The sequence below is a fragment of the Adelges cooleyi genome, unplaced genomic scaffold, assembly GCF_023614345.1.
Source record: "Adelges cooleyi isolate 19-005CV unplaced genomic scaffold, UGA_ACOO_1.1 ACOO_flye_CR_arks_rails_tigmint_CR_PRNA_9, whole genome shotgun sequence".
Lineage (NCBI taxonomy): Eukaryota > Metazoa > Arthropoda > Insecta > Hemiptera > Adelgidae > Adelges > Adelges cooleyi.
In genome coordinates, this window is record NW_026096579.1 from 8,737,244 (window position 1) to 8,761,412 (window position 24,169).

At 29.2% G+C, this 24,169-nt stretch overlaps 2 protein-coding genes, 1 non-coding gene and 1 pseudogene across 3 annotated transcripts; 3 read left to right on the forward strand and 1 right to left on the reverse strand.

Annotated features, from left to right (window-relative positions):
* Positions 1-2,470: 2,470 nt before the first annotated feature.
* On the reverse strand, positions 2,471-2,592 carry LOC126847295 (U5 spliceosomal RNA). Its single transcript, XR_007687039.1, has one exon. It is a non-coding gene; the product is annotated as a U5 spliceosomal RNA (small nuclear RNA).
* A 1,594-nt stretch (positions 2,593-4,186) lies between these two features.
* LOC126847271 (5S ribosomal RNA) lies at positions 4,187-4,306 on the forward strand (annotated as a pseudogene).
* A 1,739-nt stretch (positions 4,307-6,045) lies between these two features.
* On the forward strand, positions 6,046-9,897 carry LOC126846894 (squidulin-like). The gene is made up of 7 exons (XM_050586744.1): positions 6,046-6,216; positions 6,524-6,701; positions 6,786-6,850; positions 8,352-8,511; positions 8,575-8,639; positions 9,468-9,621; positions 9,695-9,897. The coding sequence occupies exons 1-7, from the start codon at positions 6,124-6,126 to the stop codon at positions 9,796-9,798; spliced, it is 819 nt and encodes a 272-aa protein (XP_050442701.1). The 5' UTR covers positions 6,046-6,123; the 3' UTR covers positions 9,799-9,897.
* A 4,626-nt stretch (positions 9,898-14,523) lies between these two features.
* LOC126846891 (uncharacterized) lies at positions 14,524-20,255 on the forward strand. Its single transcript, XM_050586740.1, has 15 exons — positions 14,524-14,629; positions 15,263-15,332; positions 15,415-15,444; positions 15,506-15,568; positions 15,850-15,927; positions 16,194-16,223; positions 16,565-16,594; positions 16,683-16,709; positions 16,884-16,934; positions 17,264-17,296; positions 17,604-17,693; positions 18,097-18,153; positions 19,501-19,587; positions 19,706-19,723; positions 19,848-20,255. The coding sequence occupies exons 2-15, from the start codon at positions 15,269-15,271 to the stop codon at positions 20,075-20,077; spliced, it is 888 nt and encodes a 295-aa protein (XP_050442697.1). The 5' UTR covers positions 14,524-14,629; positions 15,263-15,268; the 3' UTR covers positions 20,078-20,255.
* Positions 20,256-24,169: the final 3,914 nt, after the last annotated feature.

A 24,169-nucleotide genomic window follows, 5' to 3' on the forward strand; every position in this document is an offset into this window, starting at 1 on the left:
TTGAATATTTTATTATGCGAATAACTGTTGCGGCTTTGGATGAGGTGTTTCGAGTTCTATGGTGGCTGCGGATTTTCAATTATGCTAGACAGGTAATTCGTTTTACAGTGTGAATTTGTTTAAATTTTCTTGGAATTTTTTACGGTACGTACGTTATACGGGTTATGCCATGTATCGCATCGTACTCGAAGCCAACAGAGACCCAGAGTTCTGTTAAGCTAGAGTTGACGGTATCATCTATCCGCTTTTTAATTTCTTTCATTACGTCGAGGGGTCGATATACTTCATGCAACACCTGGATGTATTGCACAATTCCGACAATTCCATCGTCTTCATACGGTCTGCAAGCATTATTATAGAACGTACCTAAGCTTAGTAAGGCGGTGTTCATATTGCCTTGGGTAGTATTGATTATTGAGTCGTGGTAGCTTTGGTCGAGTGATATATTGTCGAAAAACCAGGTGCTGTAGAACCTCTTGAACTCTTCCAACGCTTCGGACACGCCATTGTCGTACGTTGTTATTGGGAATACATTGTTAATACACGAAAGCGTGGCCAGAACGCGCACCACGATTTGGTCGATTTTTTTTATCATTTCAATAAACATGGTTATACATACCGCGGTTATGGCGGGATCTTCAATGCCTTTACACTCGAGTATTGCGCCCAAATTGTGATGGTAACAATATTTCAGAATGCTGGCATACTGACAGCTGACAAACTGATGTACTTGACGGATTTTACGACCCGCGTTTGTGGCAGTGACCAGTTGGGGGCCGCCATTGCTGCCGGTTTCTAGTATATCTTTGGCGGACAAGATGCGGCCTTCTTCCATCCACGGCACGACTATGTTGTAAACATCGTTTTGCGGCAAATTCGTCCAACCGGGTAAATTGAATATATAATTCAAAGCGTCCACGTGGTACGGCGTTACCGGATCTACTGCTATTAAAGCGGGCATGTAATAAAGCGTTGAAAAAATAAAAAAAATATCACGTCCGGCCTTCATTTTTTTTATGTACGACGATCCACAACGCTCTTGAAGTACAGGCTTGACTAAAATCCGTTGCAGAAAAATCTAGGTATACCGACGATTTAATAAAAGCCGAACAATGGAAAATAGAGAGAGATATCAAATTCTTACTGCGGTGTGTACAAACGTCAAAAATACTGTACGCGGTGAACAACGACGATGATAGACATCGTTAAAAATTATTTTTGATACGCGTCAATCGGATTCGCTGCATATGAATATTAATCCGGATGGATTGGTGTCTAAAATGTATATATATATATATGTATATATTTTTTTTAAAGCTTTTACAGCTATTTCCCGCCACCTCATCCTATTTTCACTCTCTTCTAGCTCCGTTCCTGGTGCAACCTTTACCAGATCAGCTTTCAATGTGTCCATCCATCTTTGCTTAAAGCGGCATCTGGGTGTTCTGCCGTTGATTTCACCTATCAGTACTTGTTTACAGATACTATTGTCTCTCCATATAAGTGCCTTGCCCATTTCACTGCCCTTCATTTTCACAAATAAAGATTTGTAGGATGTCTGTTTTTTTGCATTCAAATGTATTTAAAAAAAATCTTTATTTGAATTTATTAATTGAAAGTTCCCTGTATAACTATTATATTGTAAAAAAAACACAATTTTTAAACCTGCCTGTCCATGACATTATAATATTATGTCAGCAGTCAGCCGAAAGTTTCAAGCGTTTTAAAGGGTGAAGGAAATTGATATTATGTGTTATGTTGTAACACGATCAATATTTAAATTAATATGTTTAATGTTGGCGTTATGTCTACCTGGAAATGTGTCCATTTTCTATCATTTGCCCTACTGCCCAACTCGGTGACAAAAGAGCTACAGTATGAACTTAAAATTTTTTTTTTTTTCATTTCATTTTTAAATATAATGTTTTGGTTTTTTATTGTTTTAAGACTAGATGTAACCACTAAGTCTACATAAAACGTGATGTACAATTATTTATTTGTTAATAAATTATATTTCATAAAATAAGAACTTCTTTTTAAAAACAGAAATGAAACAAATATTATAAATAAAATATTTATAGAATTTATTTCTTTTTCATTTGATAACACCAAATTATGTTATATTATAATAGTCTCTGTTTTAAATATGATCATTTTTTTATTGGTACTTTTATGGAAGAAAAAAGTTTAAAACATGAAAAAACCTGGAAATTATGCAAAACTATTACTTTTGAATTTGGTTTCTTTGAAATTTAATTCACAGCTTATCTAGCTATTTTTCGGACCATTCAGTAGAACGAACTTCTGGGCTCTATTAAAAGTTTATATTAGGATATCCAAGTATCCCAGAAAGGCATGAACGTGTCATGTTGTAAGCATTAATCGACGGACAATCACTGGCACAGGGTAGTAATGCTATGACGTATTTGCAGCACACCTAAGTATAGATTAACTGTTTTTGAGTAATGTGAGCCCAACTCGAAAATCGGGCATTAGAAAAATTATTTATCTAGACTCCTTTGAGTGCTCCCCTCCACGGAAATCTTTAGTAAAAGGCGAAAGATTTATTCGTCTTGAAAGGGAACCGGAATTGGGCTACTATTGAGCAATTATCAGTACTTATGCTCTGACAGCTGTGGTCTACCCGTTTAGTGAACTCCTCCTTAACCTTGTGTCATTCGACCGGAACTGACCGCCGACAAATGTTTTTTTTCAGCATTCGACCAACCCGTGAGTCGATGAAATGTCGCAGAATTCAAAAATTTTACTTTTAATGAGATTTCTAGTAAACTTTACCCTGAATTTTCCTATGAAAATAGGTGCTTGTTGGGAATTTTAATGGAAACTCCCAAAAACGCCATCTACCGGCAAGATAGTAGATACCGACTCGCCACCACCGCCGTCGCATTAACATCCTAATTTCAGTTCTAGAATTATTATTAATTATCGATTTATCAAAACAAAATGTTCAAATGGAAAAAGTAAAGAAGCCATAAGGCCACAAGTCCCGGGATACCTATCTGTCATTCTATATAATATGCAAGTTTTCTAATGTATTATTTGCTTTCTTAGACTTATCTCATCAAAAAGCCGCTGTAGTAAGTGAACAGTCGGTCTCCCTCCCCAGAGGGTCGCAAAGCATAGCATTGTGCACAATGTGAACAATTTACTTCTGTGTCATTTGAGTGTTTAAGATAGGTACCTAATTATTTTACAGTGAACTACTAAGGATTAAGATAACATGAAATACAAAGGATTTAGATTTTAAGGGGCTGTTTACCGTGTGTAACACAATATGACCTAATCTCATATTGAAACTTAATTTATACGAATAAAAATATTTACTTGTTTACCATTATTGTTCACTAAATTGTGTAGGTATCATTTGCAAAAAATTAAAACTATAAAGCTAAGAAAAAAGTTTTAAAAAAGTTACCTTATTTCATACATTTTGAATTTTATGCGACGGCGGGGTTCATTGATAATATACTCTTATCACAAAATATATTGTTTCAAATTTTGATGTGTGATATTAACACAGAATTAATAAAAATTAGTTATTCTGTGATTAGAGAACGTAGAATACCAGGAGGATGTGATATGGTGAAAAGTGTGTAGATAAAATATTAAAAAGTATTAAATATTAATTATTAAATCATTAGTAGCCGACATTTATTTTTGGAAAATTGAATTCATTTTTTTAAAAATTTGTAAACACTTGATATGCTTACATATAGTATACGTGGTCAAAAATGCTAAATACTCCCTAGGTAACCAAACATTTTACATTTCGAAATTCAGTTTTTAAAATTCCCTTTATCAATTTATTGCGTTGCAGTGTGATGTAACTTGGTAAATAATTGTATACCTAATCTTACAAACTTTGCTATGACTCTTAATAATCAAAATTCAAAATTGTTTCATCAATACATTATTTAACATATCAGTATGCCTATTAATCGACAAATAATGTGTTATACAAATAATTTTAAACGTGCACGATAGTCAACATATGAATATGATTTAGTTTATATTGTAAACTTTTATTTTAATTTATGCGCTGCGAAAACTAAATTGTGTGCAGTGAGTTATATATATATATATATATATATGTATAGTATATTATTAAAAAAAAAGAATAATAGTTATATTAATGCATTTAAATTAGTACAATAAACTCTTTTCTCTTGGCAACCATACCACGTTGAATACACTAGTTCTCGTCCGATCACTGAAGTTAAGCAACGTCGGGCGTAGTTAGTACTTGGATGGGTGACCACTTGGGAACAACTACATGCCGTTGGCTTTGTTTTGATATTTTTCTTTATCTGTACAGGGTGTCCCACAAAGACTTGACAAATGAAATAACTTTTGTTAGAATAATTTTTTTTAAAATTAATCTATAATCATTTGCGCTATAATAACCACCACAATTTATATTACTCGTAACAACTTTACTTTTATTAATTATTTTTTCATTTTTTTTTGGTTACTTCTATTTAAAAAATGCCAATTTGTTTAATATAACATAAAAATGCAAACTGAAGAAAACGTCAATCGCCGTAATACTTTTCAAGGGCATTTTTTAAGCAATTTAAATCTAAACAGGCGTGTACTCAAAATACTTACTTACACACAACTTACATGTTGTATGTTCTGTTTGGGGAATAACTTATTTTTCACTTATCTTGTTTATAGGAAAATATTCAAATAAAAACCGTAAAACAACAATTTCCGCCTTACATTTTGTATCACGCAGATTCACTTCCGAATGTTGTTGATGCAGTGGTGGCTCGTGGTGTTAAAAATAGGTGGTGCACAAAATAATAACTAACAAGCATTTACTATGATGTAACATGTTTTTACTGGTTTAAAATAATGTATCTTATTAATAATATGTAAGTCATTTAATAATATTTATATTTTTAGAATAATAGTCATTGGTAAAATGACGAGTATATTGCCGAGATTTTTGTTTTGTAACTTTTATTAAATTTAAATCCGGCACAGGTCTTCCCAATGTTTTAATTTTTTTCCTCATTTGTATAAAGAGAGATGTTTTTTGCAAAAGATTTTCTACTGAATTCATTTTTAAAGAAAAAATTGCGTGTTAATTCACTATGGCGGGTAAAATATAAATACATCTATTATGAATTATGAAATAATATCGACCATTCGATACAGAAATCAGAATACAAATGAAAAAAACCTCAAAATTAATCGTAGATAACGTTTTTTTTTTTTTTAAATCGGTTCACAGTAATAACTGCGCACCGAGTTGCATTGTATTTAGCGATCCCCCCGGCCCCCACTCGTCAACCATACGTATTTTAATTAGGGCTCCCTATTTCACGTGAATCACGGCTCACGGATTCACGTGAAATTAATCACGAGTTTATAAGACCCGTGATTGGAAATTGTCCGTGAATTTATAATTTTATTCACGAGATTCGCGTGATATTACGTGAATATCACGATTACGTGATATCACGTTACGTGAATATCACGTGATATCACGTGAATAATATTAATATACGTAATCACGTGAATTTCGTACAACGAATTCACGTGAATTGAATATACGGGTTTTATATTACTTTTATTCACGTGATCACGTATTACTTCACGTACGAAACCGAGACCCTTAATTTTAATACAGGCGTGCGGGGCTGTCACAGTGTTGCGCACCGATTGGTGTGTGCATTTTGCATTATCCGTTTTTACTTTAGGAGCAATAATATGTTCACGACATAATAGTTGTTTACCGAAAAATATTGTTGAATAATTTTTTTTTAATAGCACACCGATATTTTTAAAAAAACTGTTTACAACGGTTAAGTTTAAAAAAAATAAAAAATATTATTTTAATAAAATTGCATGTGGTGCGCTTGCACCTGCGCACCTACGCACGAGCCGCCACTGTGTTGATGTATATTTGTACACCGTTAACATCTAAAAACTATAGTACGTATTGAAATATAGTTTATGTTTGTTTTTTTGGTTGTTGTTTTTACTAAAAAACATGTTAGAAATATAATACTCGGTGTGAAAAAACATAACACAAAATTGTAAGAAATAGTTTAATTTCAAAGCGGACCACGTACATATTTCTAATATTACAATATGTTTTTAAGTAGTATTACAGTACTTTTGTGTGTCGTATGTTTTATTGGGAAAAATGATGCGTCAATTTCAATCGAGACCAATTCAACGGCGGTATTTATATATTATATTATCTAAAGCTCTTGAATATTAAAAAACATGTAGCATACGTGGCTAAAACATTTTCATTTCTAACAATAAACCGTAGAAGGAAATAATATAAGGTATACGGGTACAATGTAATTTTATTTTTAGTAATAATAACAAACAGTTAGCAGCACAAAAATAAACCTTCGTGGAAATGGTTTTTTTTTAAGAGTTGTTTACTAATTATATAATATTTAAACAAACTGATAGTCTCGTTCTACACATATTGGTCGTTATGTTTACTACAAAATGTATTCTCATGCAATACACTTAGGCTGTAATTACGAGCGAGGATGTTAACAATGGATGGCATGAGAAATTTTACAAGTACGACCAAGACAAGAATGGTTCGATCTGCGCAACGGAACTACAGATATTGTTATTTAACGAGTCAATCGGACTCGTCACCATTAGCCAAGCAAGCAGATATATATCTTTGTTAGATAGAGACGGTAATAATATTTAAAACAAATATACATAAACATACATATTTTGTATTACAAAATTTACTCTACAATTTCCATAAATATTTTCAGGTAACTTTGAAATTGAATTCGGCAAGCTCGAAAAAATCGAACCGATAGTGGATATCTTGTCAGAGGTTAATTCCGTTGTATTATTTGTATATAGTATTTGCATTTTTTTTGTGTTTCTGATTTCTACATTGTGGTCTATGTACCTGTACCTGTGAGAAACTTTGGACGTGATAGACATTACAGGCTCTGGATGAGTCCTTTAATTTAACAGTTCATACGTCAACACAGTGGACTCCGTAGAAAACATTAGGCTGTATCTATAGATTGGATTAAAAGCTTTCTACACAGTGGTCACTAATTAAAAAAATATCATGCTCGTATCATATTTTCTATCCATACAACGTAAGACAAAATGTCTTGATATAATTGCAATTTTAAAGGCTTTTTTTTAAGTTTGTTTATTTTATTTGACAATAAAAAACAAACAAGTACAATGGGGTCAACGCATAGTGAGAACGGGGCATATTGGGGCGGAAACCGTCAAGGGTCACATTTACAGAGTATATTTTTTCATCGTGGGCTACTAAATATCTTACTGGGTTGAGTTAATAATTACATTTTTTTTCCATAGTGTTTTTATATTATGTGATATCAATATCCTACAAATTTTCATATTTTAACTTTCCTCCCAAATTAGTTTGTTTGATAGCAACTTTTGAAACTTCAATGGAAATTATACTTTATTAACTTTTTAAATGGAGAATAATGTACCAATAATGTTGGCTGGTTGATTACCAGTTTTGAACAATTATTTTTAAACTTATAACATCAAAAATAGTTATCCAAAACTGGTTATCGAACAGTCAACATTTTTAGTACGTTATTCTCTACTTAAAAAGTTAATGAAATGTATGCGTTACCGTTTAAGTTTCAAAAGTTGATATCTAAATAATTAGGTTGGGGGGAGGGTAGGAAAATACAAATTTGTGGAAAATTGAGATCACATTATTTGAAAAAAAAATTGTATTATTAGTTAAAACCAGTGAGGTATTGAGTGGTCCGTGATAAACAAATAACCCTGTTAGATTATTGTAATCGTTGACTGTTGAATCACTCACACATAGAGCAACCTAGAATTTAAGGCTTAAAGTTTCATCTAAACAAGTGAAATAAACAAAAAGTTTCCAGCCCTTCAATTTTTATCGGCAGTCTAAAATACATTACATGCAAATTAAAAAATAATCCCACCATTTAAAAAAAAATTTAGATCGCCATTATTTTAAGTTGAAACTAAGTACATTTTTTTAAAGATTTTTTGACCGCATACTTTGGATCGAATATGAATAAAAAAATAATTTTAAGAACTTATACAAGTCTGAAGTTGTAGCGTTTTCAGTTTTGTAGCAACTGATAATAAGAAAGGAATAGGAAGAATAAAAGAAAGTTTAAAAGAGATTTTACCCTGATACTGTTTCACGTTAATTCATAAAAACAATATTATTAAATATATGTATTGTTTGTAAAAGTTATTCAAATACACACAAAAACTATTTTTTTTTTAAACTTAACCTTTCCAAATAAGTCGTTATAAAGTTTACATGTCATGCATTTTTTATAATATTTTAGAGAAAACCATTGAATGTAGAGGATAATGACTATTCATTCGACGGCAAAAAAACTATTCCGGCAATAGATTTTCTGGAATTACTGTATAAAGAATTTGAACTGATCTATTTTGACTCGCCAAACGAAGCTAAAGAAATAACCGACCTTATCGATCGAGACGGTAGTAGAAAACTTATATGTTAAAATTCGTTTAAAAAAAAAATGTATTTAATACTGTTCTTAGCGAATGGACAAATTGAATATAACGAATACGAGGAAATAGAATTAATGTTGGAAGCTTCGTTAAAGGTTAATAATTCATGTATTTTCCATAAATTTTTATGTTCCTCCCAATCCTAATTCTTATACCAGCATTTGAAACTTTTTTAGTTGAGATAAATGTACTAAAAATGTTGACCGGTTGATAACCAGTTTTGGATTTAACTATTTTTTATGTTTCTTGAAGTCTCAAGTTTAGGGCAGAAGGAACGTTGGAGTGTAGTATTATTTTTATCTGCGCTCACTTCTCCTCTTGTCCTAAATTGTAATCTCTTATTACTTTATAAAAAATGGTTTAAAACTTGGTTATCAACCAGTCAACATTTTTAGTAAAATATTCTTAATTTAAAAAGTTAATAAAGTATAAAGGTTACCATTTAAGTTTCAAATGTTGCTTTAAAAAAAAGTAATTTGGGAGGGAGATAAAAATATAAAAATGTCTGGGAAATTAAGATCACATTATATAAAAATACTATGAAAAAAAACAAAATTAAACCCTATGAGATATTGAGTGGTTCACGGTAAAATGATCACCCTCTATTTATATATATATAAAAATGAAAAAAGAAAAACATTATGGGAATAATAAACTTAAGACATTCAGAAATTTATTTATAATTTCCAAACAATATATTTACTTCAGAGAGTAAGTAGGTTACAAAAATAATATACTGAACACTAAATTTAAGTGTTAAAAAAACGAACATACGAATAATAATTTGTTTAAAACATTTTATACACATGTCACAAATGATATACTTCTGTTTTTAATTGCTCATCGAGATCGTTATTATAAAAGTAAAAACATTTGTGTTATAATGTTTTCAAAATCTTTAATATTTTATTTTTATTTTTTAGTTGGTCAGTTTATGTGAGATCTTTACTGTATTGGACATAAACAATAATGGCGTTATTACCGCTGATGTGATTGCCGACTTTATAGAATTAGTTTACTCAATACAGGTCAATTCCCAGGAAACCACAAAAGCGATAAATAACTTTGATGAAAACGGTAAAAACTTAATAAAAGAAACAACAAATTTATAGTGAATATTTTTATTGATAAATACCTCAATGTTTTCTAGGCAACAAAGTGATTGAATTTTCTGAGTTTTTAAAAAATACTGGTAATCTTAGTAAAGATGAATTTTCCATACTTCAAGAATTGGCTAAGAAGCTTGTTGCATAACTTCCAGATGAAGATTATTACTAAAGTATAATGTTTTATTTAGACACTTGTATACATTTTTTTTTATTGTTGCGTTCAATCATTTTTTTTATGTTTAATAATGGGGAACCAACTTCAAGTTACATTAATTAAATACAAAATTAATTCGCTTCATTATTATTTAATATTGTTGACTATAGATTTATAACATATTGTGCTATCGTTACAAAATATTTTGTTAATATTTAATTTAACCAATATAATAATTGATCTATCTATGATTGTTAACATAATTGATTATCTTTGCATAACTATTAAAAAAAAACATTGTCGTTAACCAATAATTAGGTAAAGTTGACGTTTTATAAACTTCTCAACTTTAATTCATTCATGTTGTATAAACTTGTATCAAATTAAGTTTGATTACATGTCAGTCGTCAACATTTTCTATTGTTATCGACTAGATTTTTTCTCTTGCTAATAAAGTCAACAACATTACTCTGAGTTGCTGCACAAACTGCCTTAACAAGTTCTTTAAACATGTCCATAGTTATAGCGTCTAAAACAAAATATATATTTTTTTAATTAAAAAAATGAATAACTGGGATAAACAACATTAGCAAAGGGTTAGCCATTGAGAAACACGGTAGGAAAAATATTATAGCGAACTTGTACATATTTTATTAGTTTAGCTCGTGCATAAAATTAATTATATTTCATTCTCTCCATATTTTCCAGTTTTATAGTAAGTTAATCAGACAAATGTAAATAATAAATATGATGGTTTACAAATATGATTGCTAAAAACAACCTAATAATATAGTTAGTATAGTATTTTGTTGAAGTGTTCAAAAGTCGAAGGATATAATAAATCATAAATTGACATTATTCTCGAATCAGACTTACTTTATTAGGATTTGTTACACAGATGTTTCAATATATATATACATATATGTCATAAAACAACATTACATTATATTACAGACGTTATGACATTGTATGTGATTTGTACACGTTTTTTTTTAATTTGTTTAATTTCAAATAAAATAAATATGTGATTACACATAATAATTATTTTATTAAAACAAAATGCATTAACCAGCTTTAAAACAAAAGCGAGATAAGATAATTTAACACTAAATCTAGGTTTTAGTTATTTTTTTAAAAAATCTGACAAATAGTTAAATTCTTATTTTTTTTTTTCAATCCGTAGATTGGTTGAATGATGAAATTCTCCTCTTCGTCCTCTCTTTTGACGACCTTGTATTGGCAGTCCCCACCCGGAGATCCGAATGGGGGACTCTTTACCTCTACAATCATCATCATTTCAATATTATCCTCTGGAAAGTTAATGCAGTAGTTTCCTCTTGCTTTCTGCATCGCAGTTGGTGAGCCATTACTTGAATTATCTTCAAACTGCCTCCTTCAAGCTTAAATTCTTATAATACACAAAAATAAAAAATAAAGTAATTCGGTAGGAATACACTAAATAGCATTTTTAAATGTTAAGAAGATATCTTATATTTTAACATCACGCTAATCTTTGTTTTTGGTCACACTATCAGTGGCTTCACAATTTAGTTTTGGAGTTACAGTTCCATCGTTAAGATCATCTATCAAAATTAAGAATTTCTAAATAAATTACTATTTTTGGTATATGTTGGTAATATATTAACGCGAAAATGCTATTAAAACCAATATAATGTAATACTTTATCTTATTTTAAAGTAAAATATATGATTAACTACTCAATAGGCGTTTACATGTTGTGAGAAAATTATAATTAAGTTTTCTTTTTAAGTATTATTAGGAAGGTCATTATTAAAGTTGCTACAAATATTAACAAAATAATTTACTAAATAGTTATATCATGCAAATATCTCTCAAACTGGCGTCAATCGGTACAATATAAGACCTTGAATGCTCCTTTATTGGTAAATAATAATGTTAATATACGTTCTTACACCTTGAGACAACTAATTTAGTATTTTTACTAGCCCTGACTATATAATCGTTTTTTACAATTTTAATTATTGTTTTCACTCTAAATTAAAAATAAATACTTTTCTGATTTCACCAAAAAGTTCCTTAATTTTCTTTGCATTTTATTTTAAACTAAAAAAATTATCTTAAATCCAATTTTTTGTACATTTTAAATTATTTATGGTTATCTTAATCGCTCTCACGTGTCGGTAGTTTTTTATTTAAATTAAAAACACCTGAATAAACGTAGACAAAAAAATAACTACATGATTGCGTTTTTTGTAGGTATATTACTGTTGGAAATAATATTTGCTATAAACTTATCTATATTTTCAGTTAGGTTAGATTCGTTATAAAAATATGTAAACAAAAATTGTTGTTAACATATTTTTTCAAATGTGAAATAATTATCGGCTAAGCAGGCGGGAAGAAGATATTTTCACCTTTATTGAAAATTAAAATTTTATTGATGTTTGTACTGATTATTATGAGAATACTTTGTAATCAAATTGTAGTGGATCAATTCTAATTGAGAAATCTTAAATAGACATATTATAACAAATATTTGGAGTAACCACCCGCAAAAAAAGAAAATATATTGTATTCAAATTGATTTTTATTTTAATAATTTTTGGAATTGAGATAAAAATGTGCTTAAATAACGCCAGGGTTTGATGCATAGCTAAGCATACGCCTTTAATCTGATACATAATATTTGGTGGCCTCTACTAAAAAAACGTTTTTATTTGTGCTACATAAAATTACTGTTCTTAAATTAGTGTCAGATTAAACGTTAAAATTTACAAGAATTTGAACCTGACCCACATGCCGTCAGAGCTTTTTGCAGTTGCAAAATAATCACACCCAAATTGCCCTAAAGTCCCTATTTAAAACCGTTTGCAAGTATATCTGTAAAAGAGTTTGCATATTTTAAATGTAGTTTCTCCCTAATAAATAAATATAGCTAAATGTCCTGCATTTAGCCCTCCTATAGTTTTAACCAGTACTTTATGTACTCAAATTTGTATTTTAAAATCATAGTTTAAATTGTTATCAGTAAATTATTCTCAATATCTCAATAAAAAAAAGTTCATGAAAGTCATACGTTGTCACTTTCCATTTAAGCCGTGTTAGGACAACATAAAACAAGTGGATTTTTTTAATACTATAACTTTTGTTCAGCAAATGATTAGTGGGTTTTTTTTAACAAATTCCTTTTAATTCAATAACAAAACTAGACATGCATGGTTTATAATTGGTAAAAAAAAAACCATAGCACAAATATATATCTTTTAGTAATATTAAACGGTTTTGTAAGATATTCGGTTTTTAATAAATACCGTTTAGAAGTCTAGCGATTTTTTTTTTTATTATTTGCAAGTAACTGGTACGACCGTATTTTCTTTTAATAATTTTAATTTAAGTTGTTATACTCAAAATCGGTCATAGATTATGAGGAGACGCTAGTGTGTACACAAATGTATTGAATTCCTTGATTTTTCAAGAAAACAAACATTAGATGTTTTTGAAATATTGTTCGCTTACATTACTAACAAAAATTGTATTTTGAAATAATATGTTTTTTGTTCATAACGCCAAACACCTATTTATGGGGTATTACAATTATTCAAAAGATAGGTTGCTTGGTAATTACTCCAACTGTTTCCACTTATTGGCCATCGCAAAAAATAGACACCAAAATAATAATAATAATAAAAAACTGAGTAAACTGCACTGAGTAACTAAAAATTGTTGTGCTGGGTCTAGATAAATAATGGAAAAAAATAAAAGGAATTTCCAATGAGTCTATAAAATGAGAGGTATGCCCGGTAAAAGGTATTAAACCTTAGGTGTGGACACGCTTTTCTTTTTATTAAAAAATTAAAGATATTTAACATATATTATAGTTAATTTTCAATTGTTTTCAAAGTAATTGACATTTTAAAAAAAATATGCTACAATTGGTAAATTGTTCTTGTAATATAATTATTTTTTACTTTTTAGTGCACTTTTTTAATATTTTTTAAAATGTATTAATTTTTATTTATTTGGTTTAGATCGGATGAAACTAAAAGTTGTATTATAGAATATATTATACATTTAAAAAGGGTGTTATATATCCGATTTTCTAGCGTTAAAGTCCAGGAAATAAATTAACTACCAAAAAAAGATTTTCGGTTTAATTATCAGAGACCTCAAGCCCTAAAACTTTGTTCCTAAAGACTTTGTCAATTCAAGAAAAAAGTTCCACCCATTCCCCAGGAAAGGGTTTACATAAGATATGTTTTTGGTTTGCTAAAGTTTACCTGTAGTGCTATCCGTCTAAAGACTATGCCATACCAATTTGGAACTAATTCGATTATTTTCTAAAAAGTTACACAGAGCGCCAAAATATTATAAGTTGAAAAATATGTCAATTTTCACGTTTTAATATTTGAAACATTTTTTGTAAGACCATGATGAAATTATCAAAAATAAAAACACTTTTCCGTCCAATAATATATTTTATTTATTTAGGTGTTCTTCGTTTCGAAATTTTGCCATAGTTCATATAGTTAGGCCGAAATTTTAAATTAATTTCAATTGCAATTTTTTAATGTAAACATTTAATGGTTACACGGGTGATTGTGAAACCTAAGACTAAGAAGTCTAAGTCAAAAAAATGTGTGTACACCATAAATTAAAAAAAAAAAAAAATGAGCCAACTGTGTAAATGGGTGAACATGTAAATGGGTTACTTCTTTCAGTTTCTGTCTTTTAGGTGGAAATATAAGTGCATCCATAAGTAACCAGAAGAACATTTTCTTTCAGAAGCCGATCAAGTCGATTATTATCTAAGAAAATATCAGCTATCAGCTCGACAATTCTAGTAAGTATTTTTATCAAAACTCTAAAAATTGTAATCACGCTAAAACTACAATGTCATAAACTTAATGAACCAAAAGTTATAGTGTAAAAAAAAACAGTAATAAGTATTTTTTATTGGCAACGTTTTTGAGCGAACAGTTTTTTACAAACATTTGTTTATCAAAACAGATACAAATATTGCGTTTCACACAATCCACATCATTGGAGAGCATTTTATAAAATAAATATTCCATTTATTCATTATTTGGCTCGTTTTATACTATAGGGATTAGGGTGTTGCGAAACAAACCTAAAGTAAAAAAAAAAAATTTTAAAAAAATATCTCCTCAAAAAAGTAATATTTAGCAAAATTATATAGATTTTATCCATCATAACTCAAAAAATTAAAGAAATATACATTTGAAGGAAACTTAATTCTGCATATATACTTGTACAATTTTATTTTTAACATTTTTTTATAATTGCCAAAAATAAAAAAAACATGCTAAAATAAGTGTATTATGGCTTTGAATTAATTTTTAAAGTGAATAGTAAAGTTGTTATTGAAAGATAACTTTTTCTTCGCTTTAGACTAGTTTATTTGACATCAAAATCAAATTTGAAAAAACAATTATATTTATTATTTTATTTGCAGATAAAAATGAAACTTTGCTGTTTGTTAATAACATATTATTTTGTCCTTGTAAGCTCAGAAGATTATGAAGGTAATCACTTTATTTTTACTACAACCATCTTATGGTAGTTATAAATTTGAAAACAAATTCATTATTTCACTTTTTTTTACAGCGGAATTTAGGAAGGAATTTTTCCGTACAAGTCAGTAATATTTTTTTTTAGTTTTATAAATATTTTTTATTATTTAAATTATGCATTACAGACCTAACCATCGAGAAAGCGTGTAAGAAGAATGTTATAATTGTAGAAGATAATTCTGTAGCAAGTAAGATATATTTACAATTAATATGCCAACATATAAGAGTTTTATTATATGTGCACCTAATTGTCAAGTTCTTTGTTGTGAATTAAAATGTAAAGCTTCTATAAATAGTTAAGAAAAGTGTGCTGGTAGCCTTTTTTAGTAATCTTATCGAAAGAGTACCGTTATGTTAAATTGCTTCTGCTAAGCAATGGTTTCATACTACTCTGGAGAATATATGATACCTAATTTGATTCTATTTTAATTTTGTGGTATAGCTCATATATTTGTCTATTTATTTCTAGGTGGATTGGAGTATATAATTGAAAAAATGGTTAATGATGATATTGATGACCATGAATATCATTCATACGAGAGTTTTGGTAGTCATAATTATAATAATAATAGAAAAAAATAAAGATAAAAGTAGAATGGAATCTAAAAAAAAACAAAAAATACTGATGATAGCACTGTCAACTAATTTGCTTCAATTCAGTCATTGTATTTTCACAAAGATTTCCAATAGATCCTAGTCTATTTAATATAGTTTTTTTTCTACTTTGACCTTTGTACTTTTATATTTTATAATGCAATAATTTATAATAGCAAATAAAAACCAATATCATTAATTTATTAATGTAAATTTCAGACAAACTTAATTTTCTGGTCGCTGTACCGGGTAATAGTTTTCGTTAACATTGTTATGAAAATATTTTATTAATATTTTCCAAAGAGATTTCCATCGTATTTCTATATACAGAGTGATCATTTTTATCGTGAACCACTCAATATCTCATTGGATTTATTTAGTAATTACATTTTTGGTCTGGTCGATAACAAGTTTTGGGTAAGTATCTATTTGTGATCTTTATCGACGTTTCAAGTTTAGGGCAAGAGAAAAGGTACATTTTTAACTAAATCCAATCAGATAATGTGGGTTTGCGATTAAACGATCACCCTGTATAAACAATGCGATGAATATGTATTTAATTTAAGCAATTTATGTGTTGTTAATTTCAGAACAAACGGATATTATCGTCAATATACCGGGTAAGGATTTTCATTGCACATTATGGAAGTGTTTGTGCTCAGTCGTTTGATGTTCTTTATGCACACACAATTTTTGTTTTAATTTCAGGATACGAACACCTTGAGCCAATGCATAGTAACCACATTTGTATAATTCATATTTGACATTTTCGACGCATATTCGTTATTTATAAATACTATGGCAATAATCATGTGTACCTATTAACAAAATATACAAATAGGACATAATTGGTTTCGATCATATACAAATATGTGGGTAGATTAAAATGTATTTTGTTTTACATTTTAGAAGCTGGTCATTTACAATATGTTATGCAACAAGAGATAAGAAATGAATTACGTAAATATAAAATTAAAAAATTTAATAATTGTACATATTTGTAGTTTAAAAGGAAAAGTATAAAAAAATCAATTGAAAGCTTAAATGCAGAGAAAGCTATGTATGTTTTATATTTAAGTTTTTCGATGATCATTTGAAATCAAATTTTAACCTTAGCTTTTTTCATTAAAATGTTGCTATTAGAAATAATTTAACATTTATACAATAATATTTTACATTCATTAATTAGTCTGACTTATTTCAGTTCTAGAGTGACTGTTGTACATAAAATATAAAATGTTTAAATCGGGTTTTATTAAGTGCATAATGTTTTGATTTATATGTTACAGTCGTTGTTATTCCTATTCCTGATGAAAGCATAGGTAATTACGAATTTTTCGACAGCCATAAATAGCCGTTAAAGGTTGTTTTAGATTTTAAAATTGCTTAATTTTATTTATTGAATGTTTATGTCGTACAATAATGTGTATGTTAGTTTAAGTTCTATGGGATTTCAAGTATAGAAACAATGCATTCGTTGCATTATACAACACCGAGTGTTGTACAAAAGATTAGTTATACCATTGTTCTTTGAAATGTAATGCAATAATTATTATGTATCTCGAGTATTTAAAACATTTTTTATTTTTGTTATTTCCTCGCAACACGTTGATTTAATAATTTTTACAGACTATGGAGCCTTAGATTTGACAACCCTTGCAGAACACAGAAGACGTTTTGTTGAACCGACTATAAAAAATATATTCAAACGTATATTAGGTAAATATTAATATGGGGTTGTATGGGGTTTGAACCATTAATATATTTATAAGATTAATAGAAATAGTTAATATTTAATAGAAATTATTCACTACAAAATAATTAGGAAACAAATTATTTTTATTTTTAACAAATATCCAAAGAAGTGATGACTACTAAGTACTAACACATACTTTCTTGTAACACATATAAATTGCATAGCTGTATAATACGGACACCATACATATTCTATTATTTTTTTATGACTTAATTTTCACAAATAAGATAGCTGTGTATTTCCTGCACCACAAAAAAATAATTAGTAACTAGTAAGCTCCTATTGACAAATACCAATATGACATATTGGTCTCAATCTTAAAAAATATGTAGGTACATTAAATATATATTTTGTTTTTAATTTTAGGACCCATGTATGACCAGTTTATGATGCAACTAGAACTAGAAATAAGAGGCACATTAAGTAAATAAATATTTTTAAATATCGATAATCATACATATTTGTAGTTCTTAAGAAAAACTAAAAAATATCGACTTAATGCTTAAAATCATAAAGCCATATATGAGCTATAAGCTATATAATATGAGAGTGGGGCACCCTGCCTCTCAGCAGCGCCTCCTAGTAGCAGAAAATTTAACTAATTTTGGCTCTAATTGACAGGAATTACAAGGTGACAGGTATCACTGAACCTAAACTAACTTAATCTAACCTATAAGAGAAAAGAGTGTAGGTATGTGTTGAAGACGGTAACATCCGAAATACGTACACCTATAGAGTATTATTTTGTGGTTTTTTTAAATATTTTATAACATATAACCACAAGTGTTGCTTACATTTTTCCTAGAACAATATTGAATTTTAATTGCATTTCATCGTACTACCGATCATACTCGGATGACGTTGTGCTCACTCTTATCTTTACGAAGGAAGTCGGATAGGTTAGATTATGTAAGACGATACTGTAACGTTGCCTGATTATACTGAGTAGGTACATAGGAAGTACACAGGAATGTGGATATGTCTTATATAATGCCAGATATCTGAATACCCGTTGCATCCAGCCATTTGAATCATCTCTCCTGTGAATGTCTTCCTCTTCCTTTGCGTCCATTGAATCTTCCTTCCTTTATGTTGGTTATGAAGGGATTATGTCTTATTAAATGTCCCATAAGTTTTCCGCTTCTTGATCTAATGATGGATAGCAGTACTCTTTTCCCCTCTACTATTTGGAGAATTCCTGCATTGCTCTTCATTTCAGTCCAACTAACACGAAATAATTTTCTCCACGTCCACATTTCAATTGCTTCTATTATTTTTGTATCCTGCATTGTTAAGGTCCAGGTTTCACAACCATACAACAAAATACTCCATACGTATCTTTTGGCAAAGTCTTTTTTAGTCTTAAGACTAAGATTTTTGTTCGCGAGTAGTTGTCTTTTTTGTACAAAGGCTCTCTTTGCCATGGCTATTCGGTGTCTTATTTCTACCGAACATCTACTGTCACTGGTTGGTGTACTTCCTTAATATTTATACCAGTACCTGATCAATTATTTTGTTATCTGATTGTATGTTAACGAAGGGGACTCTGCGCTCTTAACTTACTACCATGACTTTTGTTTTCTTTATATTGATCTTTATAAGGTATCGTTTTAATATTTCATTAAATGTAGCCAGTGATTGCTGCATGTCTTTCGCTGTCTCTGTTACCATAGCAATGTCATCAGCAAATCTAATACACATATCTATGTCAATATGTTTTATTTGTTATTATTTCTTCTCAGCGCAGTGATTTAATAATTATTTTCGTAGATTTCGGAGGCTCAAATTTGATGACAATTTTAGAAGAGAGAAGACTTAGTGGAACGTCTTTAGAAAATGTAATCAGACGTGTATTAGGTAAATATTAATATGGAGTTGTATGGGTTTAATAGTGACTGTTTTATTATATATATATTTAAAATATATACACCGGGTTTTATAAGTATCGCCTAATGATTTAATGTATTTGTTGCAGGAGTTGATAAAAAGCAATGTAAATATCGAATTTTTCGATAGTCGTAAATAGCCTTTACAGCTTGTTTTAGAGTTGAAATTCATTTAACTTTATTTATATTAATTTAAGCGTATTTTAATAAAAAAAAATTTTAATTTTTTAGACGAATCTGTTCGTGCTGTCCCTTTATTGGGGATGTGTCGTTTCATGGGAATATACTTGAGTACACGATTTCCAAAATCATACATAAAAAACCTTGTGATTGACCCCGATAATAATACTTGTATTCTGGATAACGGAACTACACAAAAAAAATTCAAACAAATTAATGGCGTATGGTGGCAAATGAGCACCGATGAACGTACACAACAACTACTTGACCAGCATTTATAATAATTTAGACCATGAACCAATGGAATACCTCTTCTAAATTTACAATATAATACTAGTGTTATTTCATTGTAATAGTGTTATCTTATTGCAATCATATCCTAATTCATATTGCACTAATAGCTGTCAGTTAATTTAATATATTTCATAATAAACAGCTTTACTCGAGATTATTATCACATTCGTTGCTTATGTGTTCTTCGTCATTATATTTTATTCCTTGTACGTTTTATCCGCAATCCAACCATCTATATCTGTCTGGGACGTCAAAGTGGAGTTAAGGACACATTTCAATGAAACTGCCATTCCTGAACTCCTACCCTTGTTATCATTTCACACGTCTTTCTATAGTTTTAGATACTACACCGTTTTGAAAGTTTCCTCGCACCCCCAAAACTAACAGTCAATATTGTGTGCAATTATTCACCATAACAAGCAAGTAACTTTACTCAAGTACTCACTTAAATATTCATTATCCTTATTGGGTATTGATATCACATAAATAAATAAATGTTTTCAACATTTTAAAATGTTTAATATCAATATGAATGATAAACAAATTTGATTTACATATTAAATTATAATATTTGATATCATTTGTTTTTTAAGTATCAAGTTAAAAATTATAGTCTAATTAACTGACAAAAAAAGAATTCTTTCGTAATTTATCAATTACAAATACAAATTTTAATTTGATTTACAAATTACTTTTTAATGGGATACATTTTTTGTACTTGAGGACCTAAATAGGTGCACTACCGGTACACCATACATACATTTAACAGTCATTACCAAAGTAAAGCTTGACCAATAAATCATAATAATTACACAATCAAGTATTAATGACAATTGTCTAAAAAAAATATAAAAAGGTTACCTCGTCCTCGGTAGGACCACTCAGTGCAGGGTTAGCAATTAAAAACATATATATTAATAAAATAGTGAACGTTTTTAAGTCCATATTAACCTTTAAGTCGCTTTTATATCTACTTAAGTTTATATTCCAACTCGACAACAAAACGTCAAAGTAATTTATTCTCTCTGTGGTTGTCACTTTTATATTGAATTAAAAAAAAAAAATTCCAACTAACAAGTATATTAAAAGTATACACTGTAGTAAAAAACAAACAGGAAAATTTAATATAAATCAACAAAATCACGTATCGTTTGTTTTATTCATTGCGAAGCAAACGGAGAATTTTTTTTACGTGTGTGAAGTTAGCCATAAACGAGCCAGCAATATTTGATAACAGAAAGTGTCATGGCGTTGGTGTATGTTGTGTTGCCAATACACTTATTATTCTAAGGGGCAGTCCATATATCCCCATACACCGACAATTATTATTATACGATATCGACTTAATTAATTAAAATATATTATAATTATCGACAAAACAGTAAGAGTATATTATTTAACTTAAAAAAATGGCACTTGGGGTTTTGCGGCCGCCGAACCCAACCCAGCAATAAAAAAGCGGCCGACCGCCGACCGAAACCGGCGGCAGTTATGTCAATTTTTGACAATGTTCCGGAAGAGGTCCCCTCAATTTGATTATACCAATCGAAAGCTTACTAAAATGTCTAAAAATTCGTCTCTATGAAAAAAGTTGGCACCGGGGGTCTTGCGGCCACCAGAAGCTGTCGAACCCAACCCAGCAATAAAAAAGCGGCCGACCGCCGACCGAAACCGGCGGCAGTTGTCTACTAGTTTTTTTAAATTGATGGTAAATAAACCAAGGTTAATTAGTGTCTTGTTTTTATTTTATTTTATATTTGTAGTATTATAAATTTTTTTATATGACTGTTAAATAAGGTTTTATAATTTTTCAAGATAATACAAATCATATTGTAACAAATTTACAGTCACGAAAAAAACTATGTATGGAATATTTAATTTTTCAGGAAATAGTTAATTATGAAAAAAAAAAATTATAGTTTGTTATTTATAATAAATAATATTATTGACTACCTATATAAATATATTATGTTAAAAATATACTATTTCCACTGAATTTTGCCAAAACAAACTAAGTGGTGGATATGGTACGTTTTGGCGCGATTCGTTTCACAAAATTATGTTTTAATGTATCGAAATTTAAATTTACATATTAACAATTATCATAAATAAGTTCAGATTTCTTTTATGCATTTTTAGAATATTACAGTTTTTGTCTATGACTTTCTTATATGCTACAACAGAAAATCGATGTCACTGGAAAAAGCGAAAAATGGCAGTAGCACGTTTTGCATTGTCGCCCTTCAATTTGGGTGTTCTTTATTATAAAGCTAATATTTAGTAGAGTAGTGCGACTGCAACAAGTACTCGGGTAAATTATATTAACTACAAACTGTTTAAAATATTTATTATGCTAAATATCCAGTTTAACCAATAATACTTTTTATTATTATACTAATATTAACTAAGTTTAAAAAGTGTTTAATTATTTAACAACGACTCCTAGTCCTGCCGATACCGTTAGTCGTTTAGTGTACTGTACGGTCCTTCACAGACGCGTACACTACAGCTGCAACGAATGGATATGATTTTTCTTATGCTACATTAAAATGATGTAGGCTGTATCCTGTAGGGCATGTGTACAAATTGCTGGAAATTATTATTCTACAGCTAAATATTAAATAAATATTATGAAATCGTGATGCTTAATTTATTTTCCTACTGCTGTAGTCTACTACATAGTACACTTACAAAAAAATAATTCTTTGGGATTTTTTTTATTTTTGCTTAAATTTGTATTTACTGGCCTATAAGTTAGCTACGCAAAATGTGTTTTTTAAAACCACCATGGACTATTTCAAAGGGATGATAGAATATCGGGTCTAGTATGATTATAAAATTAATTCAATAACACAATGTAATTATGTAATGAGCTCATAATTCAGGGTTATTGTTAATTTATGTTAATGGATTATATTATATATTAGTTTATATTATATTATTTTATATATTATAGTTAGGTTGTTTTGCAGGATGTCATGATTGGCTAAATGACATCATAGCCCATAGGCCTTAAATTTTTAAATTGTTATTACACAGTATTTCTTATTGTAAACTAGGTCACGTCTAGTTACCCCTTGTAATTATTATTAAAATTCGCGGGTGCGCGTGAAAAAGGGGTTAAGTCAACATCTATGAACTTTTCAGGAAATGGAAAGTAAGGTTTAGAAGAATATGTCATCGTAGGTGCGCGTGAAAAAGGGGTTAAGTCAACCACTATGAACTTTTCAGGAAATGGAAAATAAAGTTTAGAAGAATATGTAAGATCAGGTATTAGGATAAGATAAATATTTTTTTAATAAGATAATAAAATAACTTGTTTTATACTTTCCTGTATAAATTAAAATTAGAACACTATTAAATTGTAAATTCAAAAATATTTAAGTCGACTTATTACAAAATACACTAAGATCAGAAAAATAGTGACATCTCATCAAACACTTCTTTATTATTCATTGAATATTACACTTAGACTTAAACTGTAAAACACAAATGATAGTTTTTTTTGTGAATTTGTCGGTGCATATAACTCATTTTGCACAAAATGTTGACTTAACCTCTTTTTCACGCGCATCCACGATAATATTATTAGGCCTTCCTAGTTCTCTAAGTTTAACGTCATTCACTAATTTATATATTACTATATAAACTGTTTTTTAATTAACCACAATTAGGCCAGTTACTTATGCCAGATCATAGACAGTAATAGTGTGTCAGTAAAAGTTATAATTATATATATATAATTGTTCTTGTGTGTTTATTATAAATTACAGCTTTAAAGTCTTTTAAGTTAAAACGTGGTTTATATATATTCTCTTGGTCCTCAATTTTATGTAGTGAGCTCTGCTTACTACAATAGCATATATTTAATCTATAGTAGTGGGAAAAATAAAACAGCTAAATTGAGACGACTTTAAATTTATAAATTATACGTCATTGAACTGACGCGACGCCACCAGTTAGGTGCCTGTTATTTTTTTTTTTAGATACTCCAAAGTAGCTTAGCTGCTTTAAATAGATATTTTATATACTATTTATCATGGTTTTTTCCACGACACGGGGAACCTGCTGCGCCGGTT

Coding starts and splice junctions, on each gene's coding strand:
- LOC126846894 (XM_050586744.1), top strand. CDS start 6,124: ATGTTTTTAAGTAGTATTACAGTACTTTTGTGTGTCGTATGTTTTATT. Junction 6,702..6,785: donor ATCTTTGTTAGATAGAGACG/GTAATAATATTT, acceptor AAATATTTTCAG/GTAACTTTGAAATTGAATTC. Junction 8,512..8,574: donor CGACCTTATCGATCGAGACG/GTAGTAGAAAAC, acceptor TACTGTTCTTAG/CGAATGGACAAATTGAATAT.
- LOC126846891 (XM_050586740.1), top strand. CDS start 15,269: ATGAAACTTTGCTGTTTGTTAATAACATATTATTTTGTCCTTGTAAGC. Junction 15,445..15,505: donor GAAGGAATTTTTCCGTACAA/GTCAGTAATATT, acceptor TATGCATTACAG/ACCTAACCATCGAGAAAGCG. Junction 17,297..17,603: donor TATTCCTGATGAAAGCATAG/GTAATTACGAAT, acceptor TAATTTTTACAG/ACTATGGAGCCTTAGATTTG.